The sequence below is a fragment of the Lepus europaeus genome, chromosome 22, assembly GCF_033115175.1.
Source record: "Lepus europaeus isolate LE1 chromosome 22, mLepTim1.pri, whole genome shotgun sequence".
Taxonomy (NCBI): domain Eukaryota; kingdom Metazoa; phylum Chordata; class Mammalia; order Lagomorpha; family Leporidae; genus Lepus; species Lepus europaeus.
In genome coordinates, this window is record NC_084848.1 from 738,175 (window position 1) to 761,254 (window position 23,080).

A 23,080-nucleotide genomic window follows, 5' to 3' on the forward strand; every position below is an offset into this window, starting at 1 on the left:
TGCCTTGGACGAGGCCGGTTGCTTCTAGAGGGTGGGCAGGGGCTGCGTCCACCTAGGGACTGATTCGGGTGGCAGTGCCGTCACCACAGGTCCTGAAACCCACCCCCAGGAAGGAGCAGCCCCGCGTCTTTGACTTGGTGGTGGAGGTCTCCGTGTGTGGCGGCACCCGCCCTCCAGCCTCAGGGCCCACAGGGGCTCTGCTGGGTGGGTGCTCCCTGGGGCAGCAGAGCCGAGGGGGTGGGCGCCAGGGACTCCTGGGTCGTGGGGACAGGGCAGCAGTGAGAGAATTGCTGCTGGCTCCTGCCACACCTCCAACCCCAAAGTCCTCCTCTTCCAGGGGGCCTTCCAGAGCCCCCCTGTCCTCGCCACGGACACCTGCAGAGGAACGGCCCGCGGGGCGCCTGGAGCCAAACCGCTAACCCGAGTGGGGGTCTCTGACCACCAAGGAGGCCTCTGAGCTCTGTCCTGCAACGGACCTGCTCTCCAGAGGAGGGGCCCTTGGGGGACCCCGAGGGAGGGGACGCCATTAGGTGGGGGCCGCGGTGCTCTCCGGGACGCCACCCCCGGCCTGGGGCCCCGACCCCCGCAGCAGCGTTTGTACAGCAGCGGCTGCGCCGGCGCCTAGCGGAAGGCAAGGCAGCGGCGAGCCGCGCGGGGCCAGCGTCGGAGGGGAGCAGCGCCCCCTGCAGCCGGCGCGGGGCGGGGGCGAGTCCTCGGGGAGGGGGCGCGCAGGAGGGGCCGGGCCGCGCGCGGAGCTGTGCGCTGAGGGCGGTGTCTCCCCCGGGAGCCGGGAGCGCCGCAGAGGCGCACGAATGGGAGGGGACCGCGGCGGTGACCCCGGGGGGCCGCCCCACCCCCGGCTCCTGACACCCGGCGGGAACGCGGGCCGGGGCGAGGCCGTGTGCGGCGCCGGGCGCGGGCGGGGGCGCGCGGGCGGCCCCGCTGACCTCGCAGCCCTGCGCCCCCGCCGCCTGGGCGCTGCCGGGCGGCGCCCTCCGCCGCCTTCAAAGCCAGGGGCGCCCCCGGCGCCCCCCCCGCGGCCCCACCCCACGGCGCGGCCCCTCCCCCTCATGCATATGCAGGTGCGCGGGTGACGAATGGGCGAGCGAGCTGTCAGTCTCGTCCCGAACTTGTTGGCTGCGGTGCCGGGAACGCGGGCGCGCAGAGCCGAGGCCGGGACTCGCCGCCGCCGCCGCCGCCGCCGCCGCCGCCGGGTGGGAGCCGGGCCGGGCCGCCGAGCGCGGCCGCCAGCGAGCCGGAGCCGCCGCCGCCGCCGCCCCCCGCCGCCCAGGCCCGCGCGCGGCGCGGCGCTCGACCCCGCCCGCGCCGCCGCCGCCCCTCCGCCGCCGCGCTCGGAGGCGGGCGCGCGGGCGGGCGCAGGGAGGCCGGCGCGGCGGCCCGGACCGGGCGCAGGCGGCGGCGGCGGCGGCGGCAGCGGCGGCGGCGGCGGTCGAGGCGGCGATGCGGCGCGCGGCCGGGGGCGACTGCCCCGGCGGCTGCTGCTGCTGCTGGCGCTCTGCGTGCAGGTGAGCGGGGCGCGGCGGCGCGGGCGCGGACGGGGCGCACCGGGCCGCCCCTCGGGGCGCAGCCTCGGGAGGGCGTGCTGGCGGCTGCGCGCCGCGGTGGGGCCCGTTCCCCGGCGCGCGACCCCGGCCCGCGCCTCCCTCGCTCCCCGCTGCCTTATTTTTAGGCGGCGCGGCCCATGGGCTATTTCGAGCTGCAGCTGAGCGCGCTGCGGAACGCGAACGGGGAGCTGCTGAGCGGCGCCTGCTGTGACGGCGACGGCCGGACGACGCGCGCGGGGGGCGCTGCGGCCGGGACGAGTGCGACACGTACGTGCGCGTGTGCCTGAAGGAGTACCAGGCCAAGGTGACGCCCACGGGGCCCTGCAACTACGGCCACGGCGCCACGCCCGTGCTGGGCGGCAACTCCTTCTACCTGCCGCCGGCGGGCGCTGCGGGGGACCGAGCGCGCGCGCGGGCCCGGGCCAGCGGCGACCAGGAGCCGGGCCTCGTCGTCATCCCCTTCCAGTTCGCCTGGCCGGTACGTGCGCCCTCTCCCCCGCCGCCGCCGCTCCAGCACCTGCGGCCCGGCCCGGCGCGGGCCCAGACGGGGCGGGGCCGGTAGGGGGCGCCGCGCCGCGGGCCGCGGGGGCGCGTGCTTCGTGGGCCTGGGGCGAGCCGGGCCACGTGGGCGCGCGGGGTCGCGGCGGGGCGGGGCGGCGGCCCCTGGCGTGTGCCTGCGTCGCCCCGCGCGTGTCTGTCTGGGCGGGGAGGCGCGCGAGGCCCCGGGCGAGGCATGTGCGCCGCGCGTGCTGGGGCTGGTCCCGGGCAGGTCCTGGCGCAGCCGTCCCGGGCCAGGGGCCTGTGCCCGCCTGCAGTTTCCTGGATGGGGGGGGGGGGGCTTAGGATCTGGGTCCGGGAAGGTCTGGTCCGTGCTGGTCAAGGTGTCTATGGCTGGGCCCAGATCCCCCAGGGCGAGAGTGGGTGGGCCCCGTCGGCGTGGCCCTCTGAGTCGCTTGTGTGGCTTTCCCTCTTCGAGGGCCTGTTCCGGGGGGCAGGGGTGGTGAAGGGTCTTGGCTCGGAGGCCGCCGCAGGTGCTGCGGGGGTGCGGGTACTTGGGTCTGTTCTGTGGTTTTTCCCTGCTGGGTGTTACAGGCCTGCGGCTGGGTGGGGGCACGGGTAGGGGGCAAGAGGGTCTTCTGACCCGGCCTGCGGGCTGCACAGGAGTGGCCAGCCGGGCATCCTGGTCCTGGCAAGAGGCTGGGCCTAGCAGCTGGGCCAAGGCTTTGGGGCACCCTGGTGCAGCTTCTCTAGCTCTAAGCTGGCCGGACAGCCTTGCCCCTGCCCCTGCCCACCCTGAGTGCCCGGCCTGGTGCCCCCTGACCCCGCGCCCCCTGTGCTGGAGCGGGGAGGGACCAGGCAGTTAGAGGAGGGCAGGCCCTCGCCCCCGCGGCGCGGCGGGCAGGCCCGAGCAGGGCCCAAGCCTGTCATCAGGCGGCGAGGCTCCAAATCGCTACCTGGGGATGTGTTTTCTTCTGGAACTGGCAGCAGTGGCGTGGGGGCAGGGAGGCCCTGGAGGAATGTGGCGGGCTGCGCGGCGGGGGACGGGACGGGGCAGGCCCCTGCCTTCCTCAGAGGCCGGGCGATGGGTCCCCGGGCAGCCCCGGGATGGGGGGGCGGGGCCATGGGGAAAGCATGTCTGGGGGCAGCTCCGGCCTCCCTCCTCCCCTCGAGCCGCTGATGCCAACACCCTGGTATTTCCGCCCCATCCCCAGCAGCCTCTCGGCCATGCCGCCCTGGTTTGCCGAGGGTCCGGCTCCGTCCTGCAGGCTGGGGCCCGTTTGGAACCCAGGTGCCGTGACTGCAGAAGCAGAGACTGTGTCCAGGTGCCCTGGGGACCAGGCTGTGGCCTCAGCCCGGAGAGCGGGCACCGGTCCTCTGGGGCCCAGCTCCGACTCACGGGCTCCCTGGGGAGGAGCAGGGTCATGAGCAAGGGAGCCTGGGGCCCTCCCGCCCCCGGCCCCCACTCCCACCCACAGTCTCCGCCGGCTGGGCCCTCTGCCCTGATGGGCTGGGGTCTCTGGAATGTACATGTCGTGGCTCTTTGTTGGAGTCCAGCTTGGCTCCCTGAGTGGGCAGGCTCAGGGTCTCGCAGGCCATCCTCCGGGGCAATGGCTGCTCTTCCTCTCCAGGCCCCGGCGTCCGGGGGGTCCAGGGGGCTGAAGGAAGGGCCCCACTGGGGGAGTAGGAACTTTCCCTTGGGTCTCCTGTGTGGCGGGTCCAGGTATAGCACCTGGCTGTGACCTGGGCAACCAGGGCTCTGCCCAGAGGGAGAGGAGCTGGGCCTGCCCTGCACGCCCACCCTCTGCGGCCTGTGAGCCCTGCCTGGGGTCTGGCGTATCTCCCTGACCTGTGGCTGAGGGCTCCAGAGAATGCCAGAGCCGGGCCTGGGGCAGACCTGGGGTGCCAGAGGCCACCGTGGTTCCTGGGGCAGCTGGGCTGACTTCACCATTGATGTTTTGGCTGTGGCAGCCCCGCGGACAGGTCCGTGGGGGCTGTGCTCAGGGTGGTAGGGGAGGGGCCTGGTGGGGCATGGACAGAGCTGCCCCAGCTTTGGGGCCGCAGGCTGCCAAGGCATCCACCTGCCTTAACTGGCTTAGCCGTGTGAGCCCGCAGTCCAAGATGGGGACGGGTCTGGATAGGATGAGCTGCCCAGTGGGAGAGCGCTCAGGAGGCAGGCTGGGTCCAGGGCTGGTGGGAAGGAGGCTGGACGTCTCATCCCGGGCCACGGCTGGTCCTTCCCCCGGAGCCTACTTAGGTCCTGTGAGGAGATGCCGGGGGCGGGTGCGCACCGGGCCAGGCCCTGGCCAATGTCTGCCTGCAGCCCGCATGCAGGGTCCCGGCTGCTCCCCGTGTGGCCCTGGGGGCTCTTCCTCTGTCTCTGGTGACAATGGCGGAGGCAGCCTGGGCCTCTCCTATCGAGTTTCAGGAAATGCATCTGCTCCGCGGGGGGCTGGGCTGGGGCGCTGGGGAGGGCGTGAGTGGGGCCGCTCTGACCCCTGCCTGCTGGGTATCTTTGGCCGGGGCCGTGAGCAGGTGGAGCGCAGCTTGCAGAGACGGTGGGCGGGAGGCCCCTGGATTCCCTCGTGCTCTGTGGGGACTCCGCTGACAGAACTCGGTCCTAGGCAGCAGCCACCTGGCAGGAAGCGGCCTGGGTCCTGGAGCCGGCCCCGGCGGGGTGCTGGACGACCTGGCAGGTGGGCGAGGGGTGCAGGTGTGCCCCACCCACTGGCTCAGGTTCCCTCTGGGTGACTTCCTGCCGTCCAGGTGCAGGGAGCCCAGCTGGCGGGCGGGCAGGCGCACGTCCCCGCGGGAGCAGGTAACCGGAGCCCTGGGCTTGGGTGAAGGTAGCAGTAATCCTACCTGGGCAGCTGGCGGGGGTTTCCTGGGAGCCAGGAGGAGCTCCCTGCTCGCCCTGAAGCCCAGGTGTGGTTGCCGGGAGGCCGAGGTCGGCCGGGATCCTGTCTGCCCGCCCTGTGGCCAGAGCGGCCAAGCCCTGGCTGGTGGTCTTGGCCTCCAGGCCCTGCTCTGGCCCTAGTGGCTGTTAACCCCCCCCAGCAGCCACCTGTTTTGCTGACTGTGGGTGACAAGGTCTGGGCGGGGGCCTGTGACCCTCCTCCAGTGCCCCTGTCCCTGTCCACAGCCCTGGCTCTTGCAGCTCCGGGGCTCCCTGCTGGCCCCCATGCCACCTTCCGCGAAAGCTCGCGATGCTTCCCCTCCCTGCCCCGTGCTGAGGCTGAGGGCTCCCAGTGGCCAAGATGCTGTGTGCTCAGTGTGTGGCTCAGTGAAGGAGTGGACAAGTGGGGTCTGGGAAAGAGCCAGGGCCGGGGGGGGGGGCAGGTGGGCGGGGCCTTGGGAGTGCCCACCCAGCCCTGAGCCTTGGGGCAGGTGCCCTGGCTCAGTTCTGGGTATGGTGCTGTGGACAGCTGGGAGGGGCCCCCGGAGGAGGTGGGTGGCAGGGGGCCTGGGTTTAGGGAGACATGTTGAGAGCCCCAGGGGGCTGGGTGCCGGGGACTCCCACTTACAAGCCTGGTTCCTGGCTGCATGTGGGTCCCAGGACGCCCATTTGAGGGGCGGTAGGCATGGGGTGGGGGCCTGGCAGAGGGTCCGGGGATGGGAGTAGTGTGCAGAGCTCTGAATGTGCTTGGGCAGGGAGGGGCTGGGGAGTGGGACCACCAGCTTTCCAGGAGGCCCTGGCGAAGGCCAGTCCTGTCCCAGGCCAGATGTGGCCCAGGGTGGCCGGTGGGGGCCCTTGCGTTCCCCTGTACAGCTAGGATACAGGGGCTGCAAGGAGGGGCACTGAGGGCCAGGAGCGTGGCCCCTGGGGCCCTGTGCTGCAGGGGTGGGGGCGGCTGTGTCACCGCATCCCATGGCCTAGGGGCCCCGGGCCAGACCATCCTGGGAGGGGCGGCCACTGGAGTGGAGGCTGTGCTGGGGAGGCCCTGGGCCTCTTGGCCTCTTGGTCCTCAGTTCCACCCTGCCCCCAGCCCTGGTTCCTAGCCCGAGGGTGGAGGCCGGTGTATGGGCTTCACCTGTCCGGGTTTCTCAATGGCAGCCTCCGTGCTCCTGGTGGCAGGGAGGGCCTAGGCCGGAGCCCTGCATCCCGCATCCCGCATCCCCTCTGGTGGGTCAGACCCCCGTGAAGCGCCAAGGGACATCCCCTGGGAACGCTGGGGACCCAGGCTGCCCACTGGGCCCTGTCTGTGCCACCCAGCTCATGGCTCTCCCTTCCGTCCATGCTGACTTGAACTAGCTCAGGGCAGGCTGCACAGGGGCTCAGGGGCCCCAGATGAGGAGCTCAGCCTATGAGCCTCCAAGGGGCACTGCCAAGGAGGAGCATGGGGGGGTCCTCGGATGGAGCAGAGGGGTGGGGGTGGGGCTCTCGGATGGATGGGGGGGTCCTCGGATGGAGCAGAGGGGTGGGGCGGGGTCCTTGGGTGGAGCAGCGGGGGGGGTCCTTGGAGCAGAGGGGTGGGGGTGGGGTTCTCAGATGGAGCGGGGGGGGGGGTCCTCGGATGGAGCAGAGGGGTGGGGCAGGGTCCTCAGATGGAGCAGCGGGGGTGGGGGTCCTCGGATGGAGCAGAGGGGTGGGGGTCCTCGGATGGAGCAGAGGGGTGGGAGCGGGGTTCTCAGATGGAGCGGGGGGGTGGGGGTCCTCAGATGGAGCGGGGGGGGGTCCTCGGATGGAGCAGAGGGGTGGGGCAGGGTCCTCAGATGGAGCAGCGGGGGTGGGGGTCCTCAGATGGAGCAGGGAGGGGGTCCTCAGATAGAGCAGAGGGGTGGGGGTCCTCGGATGGAGCGGGGAGGGGGTCCTCAGATGGAGCAGAGGGGTGGGGGTCCTCGGATGGAGCGGGGAGGGGGTCCTCAGATGGAGCAGAGGGGTGGGGGTCCTCGGATGGAGTGGGGAGGGGGTCCTCGGATGGAGCAGCGGGGTGGGGGTCCTCGGATGGAGCAGGGAGGGGGTCCTCGGATGGAGCAGAGGGGTGGGGGTCCTTGGATGGAGCGGGGAGGGGGTCCTCAGATAGAGCAGAGGAGTGGGGGTCTTCGGATGGAGTGGGGAGGGGGTCCTCGGATGGAGCGGGGAGGGGGTCCTCAGATGGAGCAGAGGGGTGGGGGTCCTCGGATGGAGCGGGGAGGGGGTCCTCGGATGGAGCAGAGGGGTGGGGGTCCTCGGATGGAGCGGGGAAGGGGTCCTCGGATGGAGTGGGGAGGGGGTCCTCGGATGGAGCAGAGGGGAGGGGGTCCTCGGATGGAGTGGGGAGGGGGTCCTCAGATGGAGCAGAGGGGAGGGGGTCCTCGGATGGAGTGGGGAGGGGGTCCTCGGATGGAGTGGGGAGGGGGTCCTCAGATGGAGCAGAGGGGAGGGGGTCCTCGGATGGAGCAGAGGGGTGGGGGTCCTCGGATGGAGTGGGGAGGGGGTCCTCAGATGGAGCAGGGGGAGGGGGTCCTCGGATGGAGTGGGGAGGGGGTCCTCAGATGGAGCAGAGGGGAGGGGGTCCTCGGATGGAGTGGGGAGGGGGTCCTCAGATGGAGCAGAGGGGAGGGGGTCCTCGGATGGAGTGGGGAGGGGGTCCTCAGATGGAGCAGAGGGGAGGGGGTCCTCGGATGGAGCAGAGGGGTGGGGGTCCTCGGATGGAGTGGGGAGGGGGTCCTCGGATGGAGCAGAGGGGAGGGGGTCCTCGGATGGAGCGGGGAAGGGGTCCTCGGATGGAGCGGGGAGGGGGTCCTCGGATGGAGCAGAGGGGTGGGGGTCCTCGGATGGAGTGGGGAGGGGGTCCTCGGATGGAGCAGAGGGGTGGGGGGTCCTCAGAGCAGAGGGGTGGGAGTCCTCGGATGGAGCGGGGGAGGTGGGGGTCCTCAGATGGAGCAGAGGGGTGGGAGCGGGGTTCTCAGATGGAGCGGGGGGGGTGGGGGTCCTCAGATGGAGCAGAGGGGTGGGGGTCCTCGGATGGAGTGGGGAGGGGGTCCTCGGATGGAGCAGAGGGGTGGGGGTCCTCGGATGGAGCGGGGAGGGGGTCCTCGGATGGAGCAGAGAGGTGGTGGGGGTCCTCTCATCGGGCCGGAGGGGCCCAGGGCTGTGTGTTCGGCGCACCTGCAGGCTGCTGACCGCGCCTCCTGTCCACAGCGCTCCTTCACACTGATTGTGGAAGCCTGGGACTGGGACAACGAGACCACCCCCGATGGTGAGTGAGCTCTGGGCGGGGGTGCCCCTGCCGAGGGCCTCGGGGACGAGGGTTTCCTGTGCTGGGGAAGTCTTCCTCTGCCCAGAGGGTTGCGTGAGAGGTCCCGCGGTGCCCGGGCTCCCGGGCGGCAGCGCTGGGCTGAGCCGCACACCCAGGCAGGAGCAGCGTCTCCGGTCACTCTGCCGCTGGCCCTGTCAGGGATGCAGGGCTGGGGCCCCTCCCCTGGCGGATCCTGCCCCAGGCTCCCCAGCTGCTGCCCCTGCTGGGGTCTGCAGGGCCCTGGGTCAGCAAAGGCAGGAGTTTCCTGCCCCATGGGCCCCAAGGCTATGCAGAGCCTGCTGTCTGGGGAGCAGTGGGCTCCGGTCAGGGACCCGCTGCCTCCAGGGCACAGGCTGGGGGCTGGGGGCAGGAGAGGAGCTGATGGACGGAGCTGCCAATCACGGCTGGGGATGCTGGTGGGGTGGGGTCTGGAGCTGTGGGGCACACAGGGTCATGCCAGGGAGAAGCAGAGAGGCCAGAGTTCTCTGGGGAGGGGCTGGCGCCAGGCCAGAGCAGGGCCCCGGGGGGGTGGGCTCTCGGGGTGGGGGGTGTTGCTGAGTCTTCACTGTGGAGAACCTGTCCTAGCATCACCGGGGCTTCCGCGAAGGCGGGGCCCAGCCAAGCGGTTACCAGGGCCACACCGGGCTTCAGGGGTCCCGGGATACCAGGGCTGGCCACGCCACGCTGTGGGCAGGCAGCTGGCACCCAGACCTTCCCGGCAGAGCCCGGGGCCTGGCTCCCGCCCCAGCCAGGCCTCCCCTGGGCCCAGCATCCCGGCCAGCGTCCCTGCGTCCCGCTGTGCCTGGCCCCTACAGAGTCCGTGGGGGGGGGGGCGCCACTGACTCTGCCGCCCCCCAGAGGAGCTGCTGATCGAGCGGGTGTCGCACGCCGGCATGATCAACCCCGAGGACCGCTGGAAGAGCCTGCACTTCAGTGGGCACGTGGCCCAGCTGGAGCTGCAGATCCGGGTGCGCTGTGACGACAACTACTACAGCGCCACCTGCAACAAGTTCTGCCGGCCCCGCGACGACTTCTTCGGCCACTACGGCTGCGACCAGTACGGCAACAAGGCCTGCATGGACGGCTGGATGGGCAAGGAGTGCAAGGAAGGTGAGGGCCTGCGGGGGGCGGCGGGCGCCCAGCCTCGCCCGGGCCGTGGCGACGCCTCTCTTTGCTCCTCTGTTCGCAGCTGTGTGTAAACAAGGGTGTAATTTGCTCCACGGGGGATGTGCTGTGCCTGGGGAGTGCAGGTGAGTCCCGTGCCGCCCTCACCCCTGCCCGGCGCTGGCGTCCTCTGAGTGCAGGGCGTGTCTGGCGGCCAGCGTTCAGCCCACCGGAGAGCAGAGGCCTGCAGGCCGGAAGCCACTGGCAGTGTTGGCCGCGTGGGACGTGCATGCTCTGGGGGGAGGGGCGGCCTGTGGACTGGCCGGTGGGCTGGACGCAGGGGTGGGGGGGCCAGGAAGGACCCTGAGCAGTGGAGGAGGCAGGGGTGGTGGGCAGGTGGGATGGGGCCGAGGGCCACCCCCTGGGGACAGCAGAGTGAGGTCCGTGGTCCTGGCATGCGTCAGGGGGACATGGGCCGGGGAGCAGCTGGGGCCGGAGGAGACAAGGAGATGGGGAACCTGGCAGCTGGGGGTCAGGGGTCAGCTGGTGGGGAAAAGGGCCGGGGCTGCCCCTCTGCCCAGTGAGCAGAGACCTAAGGAACGGGAAGCCAGAGGTGCCGGGGCCAAGGTTGGGAGCAGAGACGGTCTGGGCGGGGTGCGAGCAGGGCGTGGCCTGGCCCTGGGTGGGCCCAGGGAGCCGCATCCAGGGTGCGAGACGTGGTTATGGGCCGAGAAGGCCCAGTCCCTGGGGTGGGCCGTCTGGCCTGTGTAGTGGAGCGGCCCTGGGGGCTGGGAGCAGACCCCGGCACAGGAGCTGCGGCAGGAGAGCCAGGCAGCCTGGAGGGGGTGGACGGCTGCCGGGCTACCTGCAGGGAGGCCAGGGTCAGGAAGCCTGGCGGTGGCCGCGGCGGCTGCTCCCGGCAGCGCTGGGCCTGGGTTTCGGGGGCAGTGCCCCCCCCACCGGATGCTGCTACAGAGAGGAGATGGCCAGGCCTTCCTGCTGCCCTCCCAGGGCCCCTGGAGCTGCTGGGCTGGGGGGGGCGTGGCAGGGCTGCCCCACCCAGGGCTGGGAGCACACCCCTGGGACCCCCGAGGTCTGGGCTCTGAGCCCGGCTGTGGCGCTCCCTGGCGGTGACCTGAGGCGTCACGGCCCCACCCTGAGCCTGTGTCCCTGTCACCTGGAGGGAGGACTCCCTATGGGGATACAAGGTGGGGGGCCTGAGCGTCTGGGCTGGACCCAGCCTTGGCTTTCCCCCTCCCGAGCCGGGGTGAGCTGGGCCCGGGGCTGGTGCCGGCCGCGGGGCCGGCCACGATGCTGGCTGCGTGGCCCCGGGCGGCTCAGGAAGGGAAGGGCCCTGCCTCTTTCCTTTGACAAAAATAAACCCGGGTGGTGGGTGCCGGTGTGGAAGTGACGCGGCCTGGACGTCGGTGCCGTCCACAGGGCGTCAGCCTTCGGGAAGGGGTCCCTGGAGCCCTATGCAGGCCGGGCGGGCAGCCAGCGAGCCCTGGGGTGTCCCTGGGGGACCCCAGGCTCTCCCTGTTGGGGCCACTGGCCCAACTCCACGACTTCCAGAGGGGACGCCGGCTGGCACGCAGGGCAGAGCCAGGCCTGGGGGCCATGGCACCCCTGGGGGCCATTTTTCAGGCGCGCCCCCCCCCCAGGCTGCCCTTGCGCTGAGGTGAGGTCCTGTACCATGGCCTGGGTCACACGGCCAGGGCGGGGCTCAGGCCCTCCTGATAGCCTGCTGGCCTCCCAGAGCCTGGGCTGCCTGGCCAGGGTGGCCCTGGCATATCCACACTGTGCTTGCAGCCCTGGGGTCCCTGCAGGGCCTTCCTTCCCCGGCGCCTGTTCCTGGGGCCCAGCTCGGGGTGAGTCCCAAAATAGCTCGGGGAGGAGTGACGGGACAGCTGGGCTGACCAGCCTCGGCCAGTGGCCGGGAATGCCCGTGACCGCGGGGCCGGCCGGCGGGGCCTTCACCCCGTGGGGCTCACCAGGCCCCGCCCCCGGCCCCCAGGTGCAGCTACGGCTGGCAGGGGCGCTTCTGTGACGAGTGCGTCCCCTACCCTGGCTGCGTGCACGGCAGCTGTGTGGAGCCCTGGCAGTGCAACTGTGAGACCAACTGGGGCGGCCTGCTGTGTGACAAAGGTAGCGGGGGCGGGGGAGGCGGGGGCTGGGGGCGGGGGGCCGGGCTGTGGCCCTGAGCGCCACTCCGCCCCCAGACCTGAACTACTGCGGCAGCCACCAACCCTGTACCAACGGGGGCACCTGCATCAATGCGGAGCCCGACCAGTACCACTGCACCTGCCCCGAGGGCTACACGGGCAAGAACTGCGAGCGGGGTATGACAGGGCCCGTGACCCGGCACCCCGCCCGTGACCCGGCACCCCTGTGCTGTGACCCCGGAACCCCCCGCCCTGTGACCCCGCTCTGTGACCCGGCACCCCCGCACTGTGACCCCGGAACCCCCCAATCTATGACCTGGCACCCTGCCCCGTGACCCCAGCACCCCTGCGCTGTGAATCCGGCACCCCCGCCCATGACCCGAGCAACCCCCACCCCGTGACCCCGGCACCCCCTACCATGTGACCTCTGCAACCCCCCACCCCGTGACCCCGGCACCCCCCATCCTGTGACCCTGGCATCTCTTGCCCTGTAACCCTCCACTATGACCCTGGCACCCTCACCCTGTGACCCCGGCACCCCCTGCCCTGTGACCCCTCTCTGACCCTGTAACCCCGGCACCCCCTGTCCTGTGATCCCAGTACTGCATGCCCCCGTGACCTGGCCCTGTGACCCTGGCACCCCCATCTTGCGACCCAGCACCCCCCCCGTGACCCCAGCACCCCTGGCGTTGGGGGCTCGTGGGTCAGGGAGGAGGGGCAGCTGCCATCCCCCCACCTTCCCCTGCTCTGGTTCGTAGCGGAACACGCCTGTGCCTCCAACCCGTGTGCCAATGGGGGCTCCTGCCACGAGGTGCCGTCCGGCTTCGAGTGCCAGTGCCCATCGGGCTGGAGCGGGCCCACCTGTGCCTTGGGTGAGTGCTGGGCCCTTGCTTGGGGGCTTGGCCTGGCACCTGAGGGCTCTGGGGAGGGGCCGGTCTGGCCCAGGGACGGGTGGCACGAGACCCTGCGCGTGGTCCTGCTTCTGGTGGGGGACCCGTGTGGGAGCCAGGCTCTCCCCCTGGCCATGCCCATGGGCCAGGCTGCCACGCCCCTGGCCACAGCCTCCGGCCTCTCTGTCCACAGACATTGATGAGTGTGCCTCGAACCCGTGTGCGGCGGGTGGCACCTGTGTGGACCGAGTGGACGGCTTTGAGTGCATCTGCCCGGAGCAGTGGGTGGGGGCCACCTGCCAGCTGGGTAAGGGTCCCGGGTCCGCGTGTGCGTGGGCTGCGGGCGCCACGCGTGGGGCTGCCGTGCCGCGGGTGCATGTATGTGGGCTGCTGGGCTGTGGGCGCCACGCGTGGGGCTGCCGTGCCGTGTGTGCATGTGCATGGGCTGCTGGGCTGTGGGCGCCACGCGCGGGGCCCAGGGCCCGGCCCAAGGGCTCCCCAGCTGCCCCTGTCTCGTCCACAGACGCCAATGAGTGCGAAGGGCGGCCTTGTCTTAACGCTTTGTCTTGCAAAAACCTGATTGGCGGCTATTACTGCGATTGCCTCCCGGGCTGGAAGGGCGCCAACTGCCACATCAGTCAGTATGGGGTGGGGGGCGCCAGGGCGGGGCTGGGGCGCACAGGGCACCCCGACACCCCACTCCTGTGCCCTAGACGTGAACGACTGCCGCGGCCAGTGTCAGCACGGCGGCACCTGCAAGGTGAGCGGGGGGTGGGCCGGGGGCCGGGTAGGAGGGAGCAATGGGGGCTGGGACCAGGGACGGGGGCCAGTGGGGTCCCGGGAGGAGGGGTGGCAGGGGGCTGGCAGGGGCTGGTGCAGGGCCCGGGACACTGCGGGAGGCTCACCCAGCCCCCCACCCGGCAGGACCTGGTGAATGGCTACCAGTGTGTGTGTCCACGCGGCTTCTGGGGCCAGCACTGTGAGCTGCAGCGGGACGCCTGCGCCAGCAGCCCCTGCCACGGCGGTGGCCTCTGCGAGGACCTGGGGGACGGCTTCCACTGCCACTGCCCCAGCGGCCTCTCTGGGTCCCTCTGCGAGGTGAGGCCTGGGGGCGGGGGGCACCGGCTCAAGTGACCAGCAGCTGACCCCACAGAACGTCCCAGAGCTGGCTCTGGGCTTGGAGAGCTTGGGCGCCTGGCTGGGCCGGGGGGGTGCTGCCCAGGGAGCCCCTCCTGGTGTGGGGGGAGCCCCGTCTGCCCAGGCCATCAGGGAGCCCCTCCTGGTGTGGGGGGAGCCCCGTCTGCCCAGGCCATCAGGGAGCCCCTCCTGGTGTGGGGGGAGCCCCGTCTGCCCAGGCCATCAGCAGCTGGAGCACAAGTGGCCCTGATGGCTGGGCAGGTGGGCAGCCCCTGGGGACGTGGGGGGAGGTGTTTGTGCACGGAGGGTGGGTCCACCTCACCTCCCCACCTCTCCGTGCAGCCGACTTGGCTTTTGGCAGAGGGAGCGTGGAGGTGGCTGGCTCTGGGGGACCCACAGCCTTGGCTTCCAGGGTGGCCTGGCGGGGGTGGGGGACAGGAGGTGGCCTTCCTGCCGGCGGGAGGGGCCGAGGCCGGATGCAGCCCTTGGGAGGCAGAGGAAGCTGGGCTGTAGTGGCGGCGAGGGCGTCGGGAGGAGGCCTGGGCTCACAGGTGTTTCCGTCCAGCGGCCAGGGCCTGGACGGCCGTGGGGTGGGGGCGGTTGCAGTGCCCGGGCTGGGGCTGACAGGGGCCTGCCTTTGCCTGGACGCGGGGGCAGGGCCGGGGGCGGCCCCTGACAGGTGCACTCCCCGCGGCGCAGGTGACTGTGGACGTGTGCGAGCCCAGTCCCTGCCACAACGGGGCTCGCTGCTACAGCCTGGACGGCGACTACTACTGCGCGTGCCCCGAGGACTTCGCTGGCAAGAACTGCTCGGTGCCCAGGGAGCCGTGCCCGGGCGGGGCCTGCAGAGGTGTGCGGTGCGGCCGGGCGGGGGCGGGGGCCCGGCGGGGGCGGTCCTGACTCCTGCCCCTGTCTGCCACAGTGGTGGACGGCTGCGGGTTTGAGGTGGGGCCTGGGGCGCCCGGCTTGGCACCCCCCGGCGTGTGCGGCCCCCACGGACACTGCGTCAGCCAGCCCGGGGGCAGCTTCTCGTGCGTCTGCGACAGCGGCTTCACAGGCACCTACTGCCACGAGAGTGAGTGGGGCGGGGGCCGGGCCCACCTGGGGACCCGCAGCCCGTGCGCCCGGCTCACCGGCCTCCCCCGCAGACATCGACGACTGCCTGGGCCAGCCCTGCCACAATGGCGGCACGTGCATCGACGAGGTGGACGCCTTCCGCTGCTTCTGCCCGAGCGGCTGGGAGGGGGAGCTCTGTGACACCAGTGAGTGCGGCGCCAGGGCGCGGCCACAGGCCCCCCGCCCCGCCCCACCCCCGCTGACCCTCAGCCTCGCCCCCAGATCCCAACGACTGCCTCCCCGACCCGTGCCACAGCCGCGGCCGCTGCTATGACCTGGTCAACGACTTCTACTGCGTCTGCGACGACGGCTGGAAGGGCAAGACCTGCCACTCGCGTGAGCGCCGGGGCGTGGGGGGCGGGGCCTCGCCAGGCGGCCGCCCGCTGACAGCCATGTGCCCGCAGGCGAGTTCCAGTGCGACGCCTACACCTGCAGCAACGGGGGCACCTGCTATGACAGCGGCGACACCTTCCGCTGCGCCTGCCCCCCGGGCTGGAAGGGCAGCACCTGCGCCGTGGGTGAGAGCCGCCGCCCCTGCTCCGTCCGTGCCCCGTGGGGGGATGGGGAGCCCCGATGACCCCCCTGCTCCATCCGTGCCCCGTTGGGGGAAGGGAGCCCCGATGACCCCCGCTGCTCCATCCGTGCCCCGTGGGGGGATGGGGAGCCCCGATGACCCCCCTGCTCCATCCGTGCTCCGTTGGGGGAAGGGAGCCCCGATGACCCCTCTGCTCCATCCGTGCCCTGTGGGGGATGAGGAGCCACCGCCCCTGCTCCATCCGTGCCCTGTGGGGGGGATGGGGAGCCCCAATGACCCCCCTGTTCCATCCGTGCCCTTTGGGGGATGAGGCACCCCGATGGCCCCCCACTCCATTTGTGCCCCTGAGGGGGTGAGGAGCCCTGACAGCCCCTTCTGTCCATGCCCCCTGAGGGGGTGAGGAGCCCCAATGCTCCCCCACTGCATCTGCGCCCTGTGGGGTGGGCGTGGCACCAGGTGAACGCCTCCCCCCCCCCCACAGCCAAGAACAGCAGCTGCTTCCCTAACCCCTGTGTGAACGGGGGCACCTGCGTGGGCAGCGGCGACTCCTTCTCCTGCATCTGCCGAGACGGCTGGGAGGGCCGCACCTGCACTCACAGTGAGAGGGCGGGGGGCTCTTCTCCCTGCCCAGTCACCCGCTCCACCCAGGACCTGCCCCTACCTGTCCACCCCTCACAACTCTCCCCCAGGGTGACACCCCAAGCCCCCCACCCCACCCATGGGTCTCCCAGACCGGACCTGTGGCTACTCGCCCTGCACTGAGCTCCCCTGCCCCATCCCCAGCCAGAGGCTCCAAGCAGGGAGGCTGTACCAACCGCCCCTCTGTCCTCTCTCAACCCAGACACCAACGACTGCAACCCCCTGCCGTGGTGAGTGCAGCTTTGGCAGTGGGCGGGGCTGGGCCTGGGGCTGGGGCTCGCCTGACGCCCGTGCCCCACAGCTACAACGGTGGCATCTGCGTGGACGGCGTCAACTGGTTCCGCTGCGAGTGTGCACCGGGCTTCGCGGGTCCCGACTGCCGCATCAGTGAGTGGGGGCTCAGTGAGTGGGGGCTCAGCCCAGCCCGGGCATCAGTGAGTGGGGGCTCAGTGAGTGGGGTCTCAGCCCAGCCCGGGCATCAGTGAGTGGGGGCTCGGTGAGTGGGGGGCTCAGCCCAGCCCGGACATCAGTGAGTGGGGGCTCAGCCCAGCCCGGACATCAGTGAGTGGGGACATCAGTGAGTGGGGGCTCAGCCCAGCCCGGACATCAGTGAGTGGGGGCTCAGCCCAGCCCGGACATCAGTGAGTGGGGGCTCAGTGAGTGGGGGCTCAGTCCAGCCCGGGCATCAGTGAGTGGGGGGCTCAGCCCAGCCCGGGCATCAGTGAGTGGGGGCTCAATGAGTGGGGGCTCAGCCCGGCCCGGACATCAATGAGTGGGGGCTCAGTGAGTGGGGGCTCAGTCCAGCCCGGGCATCAGTGAGTGGGGGCTCAGCCCAGCCCGGACATCAGTGAGTGGGGGCTCAGTGAGTGAGGGCTCAGCCCAGCCCGGACATCAGTGAGTGGGGGCTCAGTGAGTGGGGGCTCAGTCCAGCCCGGGCATCAGTGAGTGGGGGCTCAGCCCAGCCCGGACATCAGTGAGTGGGGGCTCAGTGAGTGAGGGCTCAGCCCAGCCCGGACATCAGTGAGTGGGGGCTCAGTGAGTGGGGGCTCAGCCCGGGCATCAGTGAGTGGGGGCTCAGTGAGTGGGGGCTCAGCCCAGCCCGGGCATCAGTGAGTGGGGGCTCAGCCCAGCCCGGGCATCAGTGAGTGGGGGCTCAGTGAGTGGGGGCTCAGCCCAGCCCGGACATCAGTGAGTGGGGGCTCAGCCCAGCCCGGGCATCAGTGAGTGGGGGCTCAGCCCAGCCCGGGCATCAGTGAGTGGGGGCTCAGTGAGTGGGGGCTCAGCCCAGCCCGGGCATCAGTGAGTGGGGGCTCAGCCCAGCCCGGGCATCAGTGAGTGGGGGCTCAGTGAGTGGGGGCTCAGCCCAGCCCGGACATCAGTGAGTGGGGCTCAGTGAGTGGGGGCTCAGCCCAGCCCGGACATCAGTGAGTGGGAGCTCAGTGAGTGGGGGCTCAGCCCGGCCCGGACATCAGTGAGTGGGGGCTCAGTGAGTGGGGGCTCAGCCCGGCCCGGACATCAGTGAGTGGGGGCTCAGCCCGGCCCGGACATCAGTGAGTGGGGGCTCAGTGAGTGGGGGCTCAGCCCGGCCCGGACATCAGTGAGTGGGGGCTCAGTGAGTGGGGGCTCAGCCCGGCCCGGACATCAGGGAGTGGGGGCTCAGCCCGGCCCGGACATCAGTGAGTGGGGGCTCAGCCCGGATATCAGTGAGTGGGGGCTCAGTGAGTGGGGGCTCAGCCCGGACATCAGTGAGTGGGGGCTCAGTGAGTGGGGGCTCAGCCCAGCCCGGGCTTCATTGAGTGGGGGCTCAGCCCAGCCCGGACATCAGTGAGTGGGGGCTCAGTGAGTGGGGGCTCAGCCCAGCCCGGGCATCAGTGAGTGGGGGCTCAGCCCAGCCCGGGCATCAGTGAGTGGGGGCTCAGCCCAGCCCGGACATCAGTGAGTGGGGGCTCAGTGAGTGGGGGCTCAGCCCGGACATCAGTGAGTGGGGGCTCAGTGAGTGGGGGCTCAGCCCGGCCCGGACATCAGGGAGTGGGGGCTCAGTGAGTGGGGGCTCAGCCCGGCCCGGACATCAGTGAGTGGGGGCTCAGTGAGTGGGGGCTCAGCCCGGCCCGGACATCAGTGAGTGGGGGCTCAGTGAGTGGGGCTCAGCCCGGACATCAGTGAGTGGGGGCTCAGTGAGTGGGGGCTCAGCCCGGGCATCAGTGAGTGGGGGCTCAGTGAGTGGGGGCTCAGCCCAGCCCGGGCATCAGTGAGTGGGGGCTCAGCCCAGCCCGGACATCAGTGAGTGGGGGCTCAGCCCAGCCTGGGCATCAGTGAGTGGGGGCTCAGTGAGTGGGGGCTCAGCCCAGCCCGGACATCAGTGAGTGGGGGCTCAGCCCAGCCCGGACATCAGTGAGTGGGGGCTCAGTGAGTGGGGGCTCAGCCCGGCCCGGACATCAGTGAGTGGGGGGCTCAGCCCAGTCCGGGCATCAGTGAGTGGGGGCTCAGCCCAGTCCCGGCACCTCGGCCACCTCCTGCCTCACCCCAGCCTTGGTTCCCCCCTCCCCCACTGCCCCAGTCACACCCTGCCTGGTGACGAAACACAGAGGGGCTGGGGTCCCTGGGCTGGGGTCAGAGCTTCGCCTGGGCCCTTCTGCCCTGGGCTGTCCGTCACCGTTGCCCTCTGGGCGCGGCCCGCAGAGGGGTGCCCCCTGCAGGGCTCAGGGGCGCAGCAGGCCCAGGGGCTGCTCCCCGGGGGCGCCAGCCCTGCTGAGAAAGGGTATGTTCCCGCAGACATTGACGAGTGCCAGTCCTCACCCTGTGCCTACGGGGCCACCTGTGTGGACGAGATCAACGGCTACCACTGCAGCTGCCCGCCAGGCCGGGCTGGGCCTCGGTGCCAGGAAGGTAGGCTGGCGTGGACCTGTGGGGCGTGGCCAGGTCAGGGCCCAGGCGCCGCCCCCCCTCAGGCTGCCTCTCCCCACAGTCGTCGGGTTCGGGAGATCTTGCTGGTCGCGGGGCACGCCGCTCCCACATGGCAGCTCCTGGGTGGAGGACTGCAACAGCTGCCGCTGCCTGGATGGCCGCCAGGACTGCAGCAAGGTGGGGGCCAGCGCTGCCCTTCCCTGGGGGTGGGGGCAGGCCCAGGACCTGCTGACCCCCATGCCGGTCTCGGTCCTCCTCACCCACGCGTGCCTGTCCCAGGTGTGGTGCGGGTGGAAGCCGTGCCTGCTGGCAGCCGAGTCCGACAGGCCGGACACCCAGTGCCCGCCAGGACAGCAGTGCCGGGAGAGGGCTGAGGGCCAGTGCCTGCAGCCGCCCTGCGCCGCCTGGGGGGAGTGTGGTGCCGAGGAGCCCCTGCTGCCCCACACCCCCTGCCTGCCGCGCTCCGGCCACCTTGACAACAACTGCGCCCGCCTCACACTGCGCTTCAACCGCGACCAGGTGCCCCAGGTGAGCGGGGCCCAGGGCGGAGCCGAGCTGGGCACTGGGGGGGACAGCGCCCACGGCAGCAGGCACCTGTGCCCTCCACCTCTCCCTCCAGCCTCTGCCCCAGTCCTGGCTGTGAGGGGGGCCCTGAGCCCCAGGTCCTCGGCTGACCCTGTTCACGCATGGTGTCGGCTCAGGGCACCACCGTGGGCACCGTCTGCTCTGGGATCCGCTCCCTGCCGGCCACCAGGGCCGTCGCCCGGGACCGCCTGCTGGTGCTGCTGTGTGACCGGTCCCCCTCGGGGCCCAGCGCCGTGGAAGTGGCTGTGGTGAGTGCGGTGCCAGGGGCCCTGGCTGGGATTGGCCGGGTGCTGAGTGACCTGCACACACAGGGGCCTGGTGGCACCTTGCTTGCCCACGCTGTTGGAAGCTTTGGCCAGCAGGGTCCAGGCTGGGAGCTGGGCACCAGGCGTCAGTGGGAAGGGTGGGCAGAGGGAGGAGTTGGGGGCATCTGAGGGGTCACCGGCAACCCAAGGGCTCGGCTTCCTGGGGGTGCGGCTGATGGGCAGCTCGTCTGTGCACGAGGTGGTGGCCGGAGCGAGGGTGGGCAGAGGCGCTGCCGGACATCGGCAGGGGCGGGGTTGGCAGGCTGCTGGGCAGTGGGTGGGACCAGTTCCGGGGTCTCTGGTGCAGCCTGTGCTGAGGATGGCCGGGTCTCGGCTCCGGCTGTTTGGCCTGAGGCTGCGGGTGTGAGGGCTCTAGGCAGGAGATCCTGGGGAGGGGCTGTGTGCAGGGGGTCATGGGCAGGGTGGGGGCGGGCGAGTGAGGAAGCCCCCAGCCTGAGAACAGGGCTGGGCCCTCATTGAGACTCCTCAGGCTGCCTGTGGGGACCCCAGGCAGGGTCTGGGTGCTGCTCAGCCCCTCCCACCTCTGCTGGGCGTCAGCCCCTGTTCCGGAGTGGTGGGGAGTTCTCGGTGCGTGACACGGGGTGGCGGGAAGCGGAGGCCCCCTCTGCCCCCCCCCCAGACCTCCTGGCGCCTCCCGGCCCCGCCCGAGCCAGGCGCTCCCCCCGCCCTCTGCAGTCTTTTAGCCCCGCGCGGGACCTGCCCGACAGCAGCCTGATCCAGAGCGCGGCCCACGCCATCGTGGCGGCCGTCACGCAGCGCGGGAACGGCTCGGTGCTGCTGGCGGTCACCGAGGTCAAGGTGGAGACCGTGGTCGCGGGCGGCCCCTCCACAGGTGCGGCAGGTGCACAGGCGGCGTGGCGCCCCGCTCACCCCCACCGCCTCCCCGCGTCCTGCCCCACCCACCCGTGCCCAGCGCTCACGCGCCGCCCCCCGCCCCCAGGCCTGCTGGTGCCCGTGCTGTGCGGCGTGTTCAGCGTGCTGTGGCTGGCGTGCGTGGCACTGTGCGTCTGGTGGACGCGCAAGCGCAGGAAAGAGCGGGAGCGGAGCCGCTTGCCGCGCGAGGACGGCGCCAACAACCGGTGGGCGCCGCTGAACCCCATCCGCAACCCCATCGCGCGGCCGGGCCCCCACAAGAACTTCGCGCCGCGGCCGCGGGGGGCGGGCGGCGGCGGCGGCGACGACGAGGACGCGCTGGAGGTGGACAAGTTCCTGCCGCGCTCGCCCGCCAAGGACGCGCGCTGGGCCGCGGGCCCCAAGGTGGACAACCGCGCCGTGCGGGGCGCGCCCGAGGCCCCGCGGGCGCCCGGGCCATGTGCATAGTTCCTCTATTTTGTGTAAAAAAAAGAAAAAAAAAAAAACAACCCCACCAAAACCAAAAAACAAATGTTTATTTTCTACGTTCCTGGACCCGTGTATAAATTATTTAGTGACGCCGGGCGGGAAGCGCTGTTCGTGTAAGGAGCGTGCGGAGCCACGCGGGGCTGCGGCCCAGGGCCGCGGCTGCCGCGGACCCACCTTCCTACGCCCTGCCGGGGTGTCCGGAGCCGTGCAGCCGTGGAGCGGCACCCGCGGGGCCGCCGCCCACATGCGCTCCTGCCCGCACCCGCAGCGCACCCGCACCGCCCGCTCCAGAGACCTCCCCTGTGCTTCAGAAGTGGCCTTCCCGCACGCGCCCTGGCCGCGGGGCCTCCGGCGCGTGACAAGTGCCTTCCCGCCCCTCCCCCGCAGGTGCACTCTGTGAATATGTACATATTAAAGGAACATTCTGTATATTTGATTTAATGCCCACACTTGCTGCCTCCCTCTTCTTTGGGGGGCTGGGAGGGAGGGGCCCTGGCTGGGAGGGGCTGGAAGAAGCCCCTATGGTGCCCTGATGGAGCTCAGGGGCCTGGCTCCCGGGACCCCCTTGACAACGCGAGGGATGGGAGTAGGCAGCGCCCTGGTGCAGGTGGCCCGGGAGCTGCCTTGGCCTTGCTGTTGGGGGTCCTGCTGACCCAGGCCCCACTGACCCAAGCCGTGCCCCCCACCCCGGGAGAGGGGTCGCTCAAGCTGAGCGAAGCCCAGGAGTGGTCAGCAAGGAGAGGAGGCTGGACTGCGGCTTTGTGGGCAGGTGTCCCCGACAGCGGCAGGGAGCTCACGTGGCTGTCCCTCTTTGAGCCGCCCTTGTAAGAATTGACTGACTTATCTTTGTTTGAAAGGTAGAGACACAGAGAATGTTCTTCCATCGCTGGTTCACTCCCCCAATACCCACAACCGCTGGGGCTGAGCCTGGCCACAGCCAGGGGCCAGGAACTCCATGGGGACCCCCGCTGGATGGCAGGGAGCCAAGCACTGAGGCCGTCACTGCTGCCTCCCAAGGTGGGAGTGGACCTGGAACCCGGGTACGGCACGTGGGCGTCCCAGGAGGAGCCTCGGAACACACGTGATGTGTGTGTGCACAGGCCTGCGTGTTCCTCTTCCGGGGTGAGGCCTGCACCCAGGAGGACAAGGGGACATCTGGGCCCTGGTGCAGGTGTGGTTTGTGCCCGTGGTGGGGGCACAAGGCCTAGAGGGGCTGGGGCTTCGTGGTGCTCACCTCACCTGTGGCCCTGGCCACCAGGTGGCAGCAAAGGCAAATCGTCCCACGCTGGAACACGCGTGCAGGACAGCTGGCACAGTGGGCAGGATTCTCAGCTTGGATCCTGGCAGCGTTTCCTCCCTCCCTCCCTCCCTCCCTCCCTCCTTTTCTTTCTTTCTTTCTTTCTTTCTTTCTTTCTTTCTTTCTTTCTTTCTTTCTTTCTTTCTTTCTTTCTTTCTTTCTTTCTTTCGATAGGCAGAGTTAGACAGTGAGAGAGAGAGAGAGAGAGGTCTTCCTTTTCCGTTGGTTCACTCCATAAATGGCCACTGCGGCCGGCGCACTGTGGCCAGTGCACAGTGCCGATCCGAAGCCAGGAGCCAGGTGCTTCTCCTGGTCTCCCATGCGGGTACAGGGCCCAAGGACTTGGACCATCCTCCACTGCCTTCTCGGGCCATAACAGAGAGCTGGACTGGAAGAGGAGCAGCCAGGTCTCAACCAGTGCCCACATGGGATGCCGGCACTGCAGGCGGCGGCTTTACCCGCTGGGCCACAGCGCCGGCCCCTTCAGTGTTTTCCTGCTGGATGGAGGATGTGGGCGGGCCCAGCCACAGACCTGAGAACCAGGTGGAGCTTCTAGAGATGGACACATGCCACATGCCAGACACACTCTGAAAACTGGGAGTGTCTGGTGGGCAGCCACCCTTAGATGCTGCTGAAGGGAGACTCCGGGAACCGGAAGACACCTGGGAGGAGGTGCTGCAGGACACAGCCGGCTCCTGGTGAGCGGGCACCGCGGGGGCCGGGACATGCTGCTCGCTGCACCTGCTAGCTGGGCCATGTC

The 23,080-nt window shown here is 70.8% G+C and overlaps 1 protein-coding gene across 1 annotated transcript; it reads left to right on the top strand.

The window, feature by feature from the left end:
- Positions 1–1,462: 1,462 nt before the first annotated feature.
- JAG2 (jagged canonical Notch ligand 2) lies at positions 1,463–21,464 on the top strand. The gene is given in 27 exon segments (XM_062181560.1): positions 1,463–1,526; positions 1,691–1,807; positions 1,810–2,043; positions 8,188–8,245; positions 9,143–9,394; positions 9,474–9,534; positions 11,403–11,533; positions 11,608–11,727; positions 12,309–12,422; positions 12,634–12,747; positions 12,964–13,077; positions 13,154–13,200; positions 13,365–13,538; positions 14,277–14,427; positions 14,500–14,652; positions 14,726–14,839; positions 14,916–15,029; positions 15,098–15,211; positions 15,710–15,826; positions 16,070–16,097; positions 16,169–16,254; positions 18,640–18,753; positions 18,833–18,948; positions 19,051–19,299; positions 19,473–19,604; positions 20,358–20,514; positions 20,623–21,464. Coding segments are annotated over 26 exon segments (3,549 nt in total). The 5' UTR covers positions 1,463–1,526; positions 1,691–1,702; the 3' UTR covers positions 21,003–21,464.
- The last annotated feature ends 1,616 nt before the right edge of the window (positions 21,465–23,080 follow it).